At 44.8% G+C, this 12,433-nt stretch overlaps 1 protein-coding gene across 1 annotated transcript in view; it reads right to left on the bottom strand.

The window, feature by feature from the left end:
* Positions 1-12,433, bottom strand: part of LOC128436258 (protein NLRC5-like) — a 426,728-nt gene that overhangs the window by 341,552 nt on the left and 72,743 nt on the right. The window contains 1 exon segment of the mRNA XM_053418014.1: positions 4,258-4,431. Coding sequence (XP_053273989.1) covers positions 4,258-4,431 — 174 coding nt within the window.

Raw genomic sequence — 12,433 nt, 5'->3', positions numbered from 1 at the left:
AAACTTTCTCTTGTTCACACTCACACATCAGACTCACTTTCACCAAGCTGCTGCTTTCAGCTAGAAAAGTTGCACAGTGTTGATTTAAATGCATATTTGTGACAACCTACAGTTTCCATGTGTCATCCAACAATCAGAGAAATCCTCCAGACATCTACTCGTACATCATCAGATACAAACAGGAGCATAGACGTGTTGGTGTCTTTGTGAACTGGATGTAATCGATGTAGATATTAGATATAAACATAAAGAGAAAACCATGAGCAGCAGTTTTCAACAGTCACCAACCCTCCATCTGTTTCTGTTAGTTCCCTATTTATACTTGATCTGTTTTCTACGCTTTGTTAAATATGATGTATTTATAGCATTTTTTTACCAACAGTAGACTAGTGATTAAAGAAGTCGGGGGGGGGGGGGGGGGTTGTTACCACTCCCATTTGTCACACGTCATGGTTTCTTGTTTTCCAGGTAGAAAAGTCATTTTTAACTCCTGTCGGGCTTCGTAGTGAGAAGTGTTGAAACAAAGGGAAGTGTAAAGTTTCACTGGAGCTGTGGTCTGGTGTTGATTGAGGTGTTCATATTATTATAATCAGTATTTTACTCTGAATAAACGACCTTTCTTACGTAAAATCATTCTTTTCTTCACTCTGCACTTTCTACATTTCATCCAACAACAGTCTCCACATGTTTGTGGAATAATGAACTGAAATCAGTCAGTTATTGGGAAGCGTTCGTGTTAATTCATTAATAATTAAATCATATGACAACGGTCGATTTTCTAACTCTTGCAATGTTGAATAAAACAAAGACGACCATAAACTTATTCTCCTTTATATTTGAACACCTGTTATGTTTTTGTATATTTTCTAGTAACTTTACCTTTTTATATCTTCTGGTCGACATTAAATGAGTGAAATCTTTCACAGCTGTGTCCCCCCCCCCCCCCCCCCCCCCCACAGGGTTTATAGATTCCACCTTTTTAAGGTCTTATGATATTTCCTTGTTGCCTGCTCTCAGTATGAAATACTGTCTGTATCAAACTACACACACTTCCAGTAGGTTCAAGACAACAGTTGAAAATTCCCTCCCAAGAGACTGAGGCCTGTCATCTATTAACCTGGAGGTTGGTGGTTCAACTCCGGCTCCTTGGGCAAGGCACTCGACACGTTCACATGGAACCAATAGTCTGATATTAACCAGATGAAGACATTAGTCTGAATAAGACACTGACAAGTAAACAGCATGTTCTGATCACTTTAACCTAAATAAGGTCAAAGGTTAGGGTTAAGATTAGGAACAGAGGAAACCAAAAGGTTTTGTTTCTCCAACAGTCTCCCCCTGGTGGTTGTTCTGAGGTGGTGCTCGAGAACGTACAACAAGAATCTTCATCTACGTTTGTATAAAACGTCCTCGGGTCAGTTTTCTATTAAATATGGTAAAATGTTTATTAAACAGTTTCCTCAGAGACTTAAAGATGCTCTGCTCTTCATCGACTCTTCTTCATTCTGTAAATGTCTCATTCACTTTTCTTCTGCTGGTTTCCATTATGTCAAACTGGTGATTTTGTTCTTTTACCTGCACCAAGGACGAGATGTTTCCACCAGTTTGTTTGAAGAGGAAAGAAAAGCTGAGTCATGATTCCAGTGAAGTCGGTGGAAGGATGTTTATTGAGCATTAAAGCAGAGACAAGTAGAAACAGAACTTTTCTCTCTGAGATGTTTTTCTTCTCGTTACATCTGGTTTGTCACAGAGGAAATGATCCATGTGTTTGACTCATAGACTGAATATAAAGGCTTTGACTGGGATGTGCTGCTGTTATACTGCAGCGCCACCTGTGGGTCAAAAGTAGAAAAGCCACCACCGCTCTGCACCTGATGCAGAAATGAAAACGTCCCATTTTTAAGTCCAGAGTTTTGATCTTTTGTGTCAAAGACAAAACTCAGATTTTAAACTCAAAGTGATTTCAATGTGTTGAACTTTGTGTTGAACTAAATCAATTTGTGACGTGAATCCAGGAACTTTAAGATCATAAACAAACATATACACAGAATGTGGTTCTACACACATGGAGACACACTGAGGGACAAAGGTGGACAATAATAAAGACAAACTTAAACACACTGTATGTGACTCTTTATAGAGGGTTTATATATTCTGCTTGTGTTGTGTCATTTCAATAAACACATTCTTCATGTGAATAAACACAATCGGGGCAAGAAGGTTGCTGGTTTGAATCCGGTTCAGATGGGGTCTTCCTGTGTGGAGTCTGCATGTTCTCCCCGTGTTTTCTCCAGGTGCTCCGGCTTCATCTCACAAACACATGCAGATTAGGGGTTGTGTAGATTGGAGACTACACACAAGCTGCTGCTGCTTCAGCCTCTGGATCCTCAGGACACAGCTCAGCCTCCGTCCACACACACTGTCCTCTTCAACCTCAGTCCCACGAAGACCCCTCCCACCTGTTGAGAGAAGAAGACATCAGTGTCACAGAGACTCACTTCATCAGCTGTGAGTCAGTGATGCAGCTCATCCAGTAGAAAGAGCAGCAGGGACTTCAGTCCTGTTCAGAGGTGGAGCAGCTTCCTCTCTGCTTCATGTTCACGTGTTGGAATGAACACGCTAAGAGCTCAGTGTGTGTCCTCTGCATGTCAAAGTGCAGAGTGGACACCTGAGAGGTGGATTCACTGCTGTTACAGGTGAAGCCATGTTTCACTGTGTGTTGATGAACATCTGCTTCTGACAAAGTGGGACCAGAGGAGACAGATGGACCTCAGCAGAGGTTCTGCTCTGTATAAAGAGCTCCTGGTTACCATGTGATGAGGAGAGGCTTCAGTCCCACTGATCTCAGAGCTGTGACAAAGATCCACCTGATCAGTTCTTCACTGATGAAGTGAGAGGACAAACTGTCTCAGATCAGATGAAGACGACACCGTCTCTGTCCCTCGTGTGAGGCTGTCAGCTGTGGTCCAGCTTCACTTCCTGTTCACATGAAAACAACAACAACTGTCGTCTTCACGTCAACTCAGTCACATGATCCCAAGCAGCTTGTAGCTCGTCTGATTGGCCGACTGTTGTCTCACTGTGTCTCTGTCCAATCCTGACATCTGTCCTCATTGTCCTCTCACAGCTTCACTGAGGAAACACTGAGGCCTGAACTATGAAGACACTTCAACATGTCCAGGAGATCTTTCTGAGATCAGCTCAACTGAACCTGACAGACACAGTCAGGCTAAGTGGTCACATGACGCTGGTTATCAACTCGTTAAGTTAACTCAGGTTTTCCTCATCGAGATCTGAGCGGGCACATAAAAGGGGCGGGGTTTACTGTGGATGACCAATCACAGACATGCACAGTTTGACTGACAGCAGAGCCTCATATTTCACAACCAGGATCAAACTGTTCTATAATAAAAATCAGAGGAGAACAAACACATGATCCAGAATAAAAGAAACTCAGTCACAGCTGCTAAATGCAGGAAGAACATCTGGATCGTGTCAATGTGTAAGTTACAGCGCCCCCTGGTGGCATCTGGTAAAAATATATTGTGACCACGACATAATAACGTGTGAACGAGATAAATAACTCGAGGCCACGAGATCTGAATCTGTTGTTTACTAACAAGACGAGAGGAAGAGAAGAAGACACACACTGTCTCACTGTCTCTGAGGACACACACTGTCTCTGAGAACACACACTGTCTCACTGACTCTGAGGACACACACTGTCTCACTGTCTCTGAGGACACACACTGTCTCTGAGGACACACACTGTCTCACTGTCTCTGAAGACACACACTGTCTCACTGTCTCTGAGGACACACACATGGACCTGTCTCCAGGAAGCTGAGGTCATCTGGTGTTTTGGGGACAGGATGAGTCTGGAGACATTGAGATGTTCTGGGTGAGTTAGAGATCAACTGAACCAACCAGACGTTGATTTAAACTTCCCTTATCCGTCCCTTTAAGGAGAGTGTGCACCACACAACAGTGTAGAGTCACTGTGGTCAGTGGGCGGAGCTTCTATACTGGTTGATCTCCAACTTAACCTGGAGCAGGTTAGCTGTCATCAGAAGTTACCATGGTGATTGACCTGGTTAAGAAGTGGACGAGCTTCGTAGAACTGAAAAAACTAAACCTGAAGTTAACCTGATAACCACAAATCCTGCTTGGTAGCACAGACCCTGGATCTGTGATACTGACTGTGTTTAGTAACATACTGATGAAAGCAGCGTGGACTGACTCCAACCATCTACTGACCTCAGAGTCTCCAGTCGACAGGTTGAACTCTGCTGTAGATCAAGAAGCTCCTTCACTCCTGAGTCCTGCAGGCTGTTGTAGCTCAGATCCAGTTCTCTCAGATGAGAGGGGTTTGACCTCAGAGCTGAAGCCAGAGAAGAACAGCTGATCTCTGACAGTCTGCAGCTCCACAACCTGGATAAAGAAATATGAATATTAGAATGTGTCCTCCTGTTGTTGTGGATCATCATCATGTCAACACAGACTCTCAACATGCTGCTGACCTCAGTCCAGTCTGTGACCTGAAGATAAATATCAGATCAGACATGTTGGACCATTGTTTCATTCATCAGCTTCTTATCTGTGTGTTGGTCACTGAGCAGGTTTGTGTAATTAAACACTGTTTAAAGTAGGGATGGCTCCTGATGTCACTTCCTGTTTGTTTCTATACTTAGTGCAGGTGAATGGAGTTGATGAGGTGGACGTGACTGACAGGCTGGGTGAGTGACAGATGACTGAGGGACAGTGAGCAGAGCAGAACTGAGACAATTTAAATAAATAATGACCCAATAAGAAAGAAAGTCTGATAAAGGGGAGGACAGCGCCGAGGAAGGCTGCTGTGTCTCACGCTCTCCCACAGCTCTGCTCTTTTTCTCTTTTTCTCTATCTTGTAGTTATTTATTCTACTTTATTTTTTATCATGCACTCCGGTAAAGCGAGCCCTATCATCATATATGATAGAGAACAACTTCTGTCCATCGGGTTGGAGCGGCAACCTGGAGCACGGAGGCGACGACGAAGGAAACGAGGGTCGTGAGCCGGTGTTCCAGTTTAACTGGCGCGCATGGCAACTGGCGACATTCCAGATGTTGACGCTCTTTTCAGCGCCGGTGGCAGATTCGTCATTTTCACAAAGCGCCTGTGTGTGAAGTGCGGTGATCTACTGAAGGTCTTGCTGAAATAAAAATCCTACATGAACCCTTCACGAGTTCATGTGTCTGTGTCAGCATCACGTTGAGACCGCAATATACATTTAAATGATAAAAAAAAAAACCTTGAACGGGATTCGAAACAATGAGCTGAAGCACTATGAGCTTCTAGCCTGATGACGATCTCACTACGCCACCGAGTCACTGAAATCTGCATCACGCGTCAGATAAATGTCTCGTTCTTTGATTTGTCAGATGTATGTCACCAGATGTGCTTTAAGGTAACTTCCAGTTCATCTGGTGAAAGTCCAAACACAGAATAAACTGTAAACTTAATACCAGGCTTCACAATCTGATGCTCCTCTTCATAGGAGACACAGGGAGCATTGAAGAACACACACACGTCACCAGCTCCACTCAAAGTGCTTCTGTTTGTCTCTGGTGATCATTACAACGCACACACCAAACAACAGGTACATGTAAACATCCCTCACGTCAACAAGGAGGAAGCTCGAGCGGTGTTTTCATGAGTCCAGTTGGTGAACGTGCTTCTAATGGACGTGTGGAGCTTCACGTGTCCTCCTGTCGCTGCTGGTTGAAGTCAGCGGACGGGATTTTAAAAGATGTTCTCGTTGTTGTCGATGATCAGGTTCATTCATCGGAGAATGAAAACAACACAACCGCTCATCACAGAACGGGTGTGTTTGTTTGTCACAGTTTCTTTAATGCAAGTGTTGTTTATCTGTGTGAAATCAACAGATGATCTTGTGTGTCGAGTGTGTTGTCAACATGACACATGTGTGTCGAGGCAAACCTGGAAAACTAACTTAACGTCTCCATTGTCGAACAACGTGTTGTGTATTTCTTCTCTTCAGTCAGGTGGCTGCGTGCTTTGTTGGAGCTGTGTCAGTCGAAGGAGTAAACAAAGTTCACTGTGTAACTATGACAACTCTGGCAAATTATGATAGTGATAAATAATAATAATAAAAGTATTTATATTTTGTTGTGTCTCAACGTCAGCAAAACGAAGGAGCTGATCGTGGACTACAGGAAGAGACGAGGAGAAGAACACGCCCCCCCCTCCATCAACGGGACCACGGTGGAGCGAGTCAGCAGCTTCAGGTTCCTCGGGGTCCACATCACTGACCTGGACCCATCACACAGACTCCATCAGGAAGACGTTCAGGCAGCGGCTCTTCTTCCTCCACAGGCTGCAGAGGCTCCACATGGACTCCAGGATTCTCTGCAACTTCTACAGGTGCACCACAGAGAGCATCCTGACTGGCAGCTGCACCGCCCTGAACCGTGAGGCTTTACAGAGGGTGGTGAAGTCTGCCCAGCACTTCACCAGGACGGAGCTCCCATCCATAGAGGACCTCTACACCCAGCGGTGGAGGAAGAAGAGCAGCCGGATCATTAAAGACCCCTTTCATCCCAGCCATAAACATTTTTGCCTGCTGCCCTCTGGCCGACGGTACCGCAGCATCCGGGCCGGCAGCACCAGGCTCAGAGACAGTTTCATCCCCCAGGACATAAGACTTTTAAACTCCTCTGAACTGCAATAACTCCACCAAACCAGCACCGTGACATATTTGCATACTTGCACCATTGCATAAATTGCACTATTGTTGTTTTATTTTCTCTTCAGCTGTTTTTATATATATTTAGATATGTATACTTTATTTTCTATTTTAAATTTTGATATTCTATTTTATTCTATTTCATACTATTTCAATTTTATTTTTATTTTATTATTTTTTAGTAATTACTTGAGCATTGCCAGAAGAGAGCCTGTGACTCAAGCATTTCACTGCCAGCGACTGCTTAATGTTATTGTTGTGCATTTGATAATAAAAATCTTGAATCTTGAATCTTGAATCTTGAAAAGTGAAGAAGGATTTAAGGACCTCAGAGTCTCCAGTCGACAGTTTGGACTCTCCAGTCCAGAACACAGCAGCTTCACTCCTGAATCCTTCAGGGGGTTGTTCCTCAGATCCAGTTCTCTCAGATGTGAGGGGTCTGACTTCAGAGCTGAGGCCACGACTTGACAGTGAGTCTCTGAGAGTTCACAACGACTGAGTCTGTAATTAAAGAAAATATCAAATCTGTGAGAATTAAATCAGAAAACACAACATTCATACAAAACGTGATCATGTGACCCTCACCCTGGTAAATCCCCTCTTTGTTAAAAACTCCTCAAGAGAATCCTTTCAGATTTGGTTCAAGCGTTCATTCAGACTAACAGAGGAACTCATTAGATTCAGGTGGTCAAAGGTCAGAGGTCAAAGGTCAAGGTCACAGAACATGGTTATGGCCTCTTGAACATGATATCTCAAATCTGTCTTTAGGGGATTTCTTCACATTTTGACTCAAAGAGAAACTGATTAGATTTCAGTGGTCAAAGGTCAAAGGTCACAGTGACCTCATATTGTTGTGAAGTCAACATGTCAGGAACCTGGAGGGACAGACACTGCACTGGTTGGTGGTGGAGGACAAACGCAGAGTGGGAACTCTGGTTTCACAAGAAAGAAGAAGAAACTATATTTCCTGCTTCTTCAGTTTAAAGGAAACGTCAGTGATTCTCATCCAAACACTGATTCAGTGATCGTCTCCTCACTCTGTGCTGTTTGCTCATATATATATATAAATATATTATTTATATATATAAATATATATATACACAGTATATACAATAATCTCTCTTGGACCCCACATGGTCGTTTGTCTGAACCCTCAAACTCCAGCACAGTGATCACATTGGATTTCACTCTCCACATCTGATCTAGTTGTTCTCAAATGTACATGAGAACAATGAGAATGTATATGTACAGAATAATAATAACTTCAACACACACAGACACACAGACACACACACACACACACACACACACACACACACACACACACGCACTGATTGAACATGTTATTGATCATGTCTGGACTCACTCAGCCTTCCTGCAGTTCCTCACAGCTGGGATCAGTCTCAGTCGACCCTGTTCTGATGTGTTGAACTTCCACAGGTCCAACTCATCCAGAACCTTCTCTGACATCTGCAGCATGTAGGCCAGAGCTGAGCAGTGGATGACAGAGAGATACTTTGATTTGTTCTCTGACGTCAGGAACTGTTTCATCTGCTGATGAACTGAGTGGTCGTTCATCTCAGTCAGACAGTGGAAGATGTTGATGCTTCTGTCAGGAGAAATGTCATCACTCTTCATCTTCTTCAGGTTGTTGATGACTCTCTGGATGATCTCTGGATTGTTCCCTGTCCGACCCAGCAGGTCTCCTAAGACTCTCTGGTTGGACTCCAGACTGAGGCCGTGAAGGAAGCGAACAAACAGGTCCAGATGACCATTTGTACTGGTGAGGGATTTCTTCATGGTTCTCTTCAGGAGGTCATCCAGGGAGAAGGTACTGTCTGTTTTCTTACGCATTCCCAAGAAGTTGTTGAGTTCTTCTGTGTTCCTCTTGGTGTAACAGTGGAACATGTAGACTGCAGCCAGAAACTCCTGAACGCTCAGATGAACAAAGCAGTAGATTGATTTCTGGAAGATCACACACTCTCTTCTGAAGATCTCAGTACAAACTCCTGAGTACACAGAGGCCTCTGTGACATTAAGACCACACCGCTCCAGGTCTTCTTGGTAGAACATGATGTTTCCTTCCTCCAGATGTTTAAGTGCCAGCCTCCCCAGCTTCAGGAGAACGTCCCTGTCAGCCTCCGTCAGCTGCTGTGGAGTCGTCTCATGTCCCTCACCGTACTTGTTGTTCTTCCTCTTTGTCTGAACCAGCAGGAAGTGTGAGTACAGGTCAGTCAGGGTCTTGGGCAGCTCTCCTCTCTGGTCTGTGGTCAACATGTGCTCCAGAACTGTAGCACTGATCCAGCAGAAGACTGGGATTTGACACATGATGTGGAGGCTCCTGGACGTCTTGATGTGTGAGATGATTCTGCTGCACAGCTCTTCATCACTGAATCTCCTCCTGAAGTACTCCTCCTTCTGGGCCTCAGTGAAGCCTCGTACTTCTGTGACCCTGTCAACACATGCAGGAGGGATCTGATTGGCCGCCGCAGGTCTGGAGGTTATCCAGACGAGAGCCGAGGGAAGCAGATTCCCCCGGATGAGGTTTGTCAGCAGCACGTTGACTGATGACCTCTGTGTGACCTCAGACACAAGCTCCCTGTGGTTGAAGTCCAGAGAAGGTCTGCTTTCATCCAGGCCGTCAAAGATGAACAAAGGTTTACAGACAGCGAGCGTCTCTGCAGTGAGCTTCTGTAACGCTGGATGGAAAACATGGAGCAGCGTGAGAAGACTGTGCTGCTGGTCCTTCACCAGGTTCAGCTCCCTGAACGAAAGCACAGCCAGCAGACCCACATCCTGGTTCTCTAAACCCTCTGCCCAGTCCAGAGTGAACTTCTGCACCGAGAAGGTTTTTCCAACGCCAGCGACGCCGTTGGTCAGGACGACTCTGATGCTGCTCTGCTGGTCAGTGGAGGCTTTAAAGATGTCGTGGACCTTGATGGGAGTGTCCTGGAGGATCTTCTTCTTGGAAGCCGTCTCAAGCTGCCTCACCTCATGTTGAGTATTAACCTCTTCACTCTGTCCCTCTGTGATGTAGAGCTCAGTGTAGATCCTGTTGAGGAGGGTTCTACTTCCTGTTTCATCACTTCCTTCAGTCACATGTTCACATCTCCTCCTCACACTGAGCTTATGTTCATCTGAAACCTCCTGCAGACCACGATCTGCTGAAAGACAAGAAACTATGTGAGAGACAGAGAATCTGAGAATCTGCTGATTGTTTTCATCAGATACAGAAAAACTACAGAAAATAAAAGCTTTTTAACTTTGTGCTTTTCTAACGATGTTAAATGTTGATGCTGTATGAAGGAACAAAATAAAACCACATGTGCTGTTGTCAGAAGTGAAGACATCAGCAGACACATGTACAGTGCTGCTCTGACCGGCTGTCTGACCTCCAGCTCCTGTTCTGGATCTCTGTCCACACTGGGGACAGGAGGAGTCTCCTGAAGAACCAGACTGGTCCCAGTATGAGGTGATGCACTGTCTGCAGAACCAGTGTCCACAGCTGGTGGAGACTGGATCCTTCAGGACGTCCTGACACGAAGCACAGCAGGACGACTGCTCCTCCTCAGAAACATGACTCCTCTTCCTCTCCCTGTGAAGACATGTCCTGATAACTCACATGTCACAGTCACAGGTTGTCATCACTTCTGTCAAGGAGGTTTTGTTTTCACCCAGTATGTTTGTGTGTTGGTTGGTTGGTTAGTGGGATTATAAAAAACAACAGATTACCAGTAAACTTGGTGGAAGGTTGTGGTCTGTGAACCAGATCGGGGGGGGGGGGGGGGGGGGTCCTCTTTCACAGACATGCTCAGAGGACTGATGTTTACCAGTGTGTGGAATTTGGTGCAGATCCAAATCAGAATGAGTCTCTAGTGGATTTCAAAGTGGTTTCATAAGGAGCGTGTTGGTTCTTGGTGGAGGTCTGAGCTCTTTGAGTGATTCTGAGAGATTAGTCACCAACTTCAATGAAGCTGTGTCCTAATGCAGGGGCCACACTAGAGGAAACTAGATCCTCTTCAGAGCAGGTCCCAGTAGAAACAGGCTCTTACTCTGTGTGTGAGGGTCCAGGTTCATTACTGAAGTTTGGAGGATGTCTCATGGACCGGTCACTCTTCAGAGACAGACAGCTGGACCCTGGAGACTCTGCTCTCAGTCTGTGGTCCTGACCTCTGCAAACACAAACATGTTTTTATTCAGAACACATCATTCACTGGTTCATTCTGTGAGGATTCAGTTTGGAGCTTCACATGTTTGTAGCAGGTCTCTTACTTTGTGGTTGAGGGTCCAACTTGCTCTGAAGTGTCCTCGTCCATGTTGCACCGGCTGCGGCTCAGTTGTGGTTCAGGCCACGCTGCTCTTCTAGATATTCAAGGTCTGGTCTATTTCCTTCTGGTTCTGCGCTCAGTTTACAGTAGAACACAGTGAAATGATCTTTCACACCAGTTTCAATGTTTATCTGTTGAAAACGTCACAAACACAAATATTTGCAACACTTCCTGTAGCCTACCCATTTCAAAATAAAAGCACTCCAGCGTTTCTGAATAGATGCAGGGCTTCATAGTTTGTAGTACTGGTATTTATTTGAGTACACAGGAATACTTATATACAAGGAAAAACAGTGATCACATCAGAAACCTCAGGAAGGCTGTAGATACATTAAAAGTAAAAAACTTCCGGTGAAGGACAATAGGCTCTCTCTCTCTCTCTCTCTCTCTCTCTCTCTCTCTCTCTCTCTCTCTCTCTCTCTCTCTCTCTCTCTCTCTCTCTCTCTCTCTCTCCGACTTTACGTTGACGTACTACGGTAAGCGAATTGCATCACTTCCTGTTTTCCTGAGCTCACAGGAATCAGGACAAACAAGTTCAAGAAACACACCCAAGGACACACAAACACACACACACACACACACACACACACACACACACACACACACACACACACTCAGGTGACTGTAACGTATGATTGTCAAAACACGTTGTATTATTAAACACTTGATGAACAGATGAAGATAAAAAGTGAAGCTGTGAGTTAACTCTGTTAATTAGTCCTTTGAAGGCTCTTTGATCCAGACCTGCTGTTCACATCTGTCTCTGGGATCCGATCACATGACGTCTGTCACCAGGTGTGAACTGACAAACTTAGAGTCATGTGATCAGCAGACGGATGTTAACAGCAGGTGTGAGAGTGAGACTGTGAAACTTTCAGAAAGTTGTGTTCACACTCACCTGCTCACTTTCCTTCCTTCTGCTCGTCCAGGTGAAAATGGAGTCTGACCGCTCCCTGTTCTCAGGCTCCTCCTCCCTGTTGAACCGGTTCACTCTTTAAACAACCCAGTTCAAAGTCCAGTTCATACCCATGAAGATGAACTGGTTCACAGTTCATGTTTTATTGTGATGTTATGATGTAGATAACAAACTTAGGATCATGTATTTAGTTAATAATGGACGGTGTGGGATCATGAATCCAGATCTTCACTTTAACACTGAGTCCTGACTGGGAGCGTCTACTGGGACTGAGCCGTACAATGAGATTCATCATGATGTTTAAATGGAGCTGAAAAGTGACCTGCTGTTCACATCTGTCTCTGGATCCAGTGAAAAACACTGAGAGTGAAATAATATGAATGAATAATATAAATGTAGCTGATCCCTCACCAGCCTCAATCTTCACGTCTCCTCCGTCTGCTC

The sequence above is a fragment of the Pleuronectes platessa genome, assembly GCF_947347685.1.
Source record: "Pleuronectes platessa chromosome 2 unlocalized genomic scaffold, fPlePla1.1 SUPER_2_unloc_1, whole genome shotgun sequence".
Lineage (NCBI taxonomy): Eukaryota > Metazoa > Chordata > Actinopteri > Pleuronectiformes > Pleuronectidae > Pleuronectes > Pleuronectes platessa.
The sequence above is the reverse complement of the archived record's forward strand: the minus strand, read 5'-3'. Positions and strand labels throughout refer to the sequence as shown.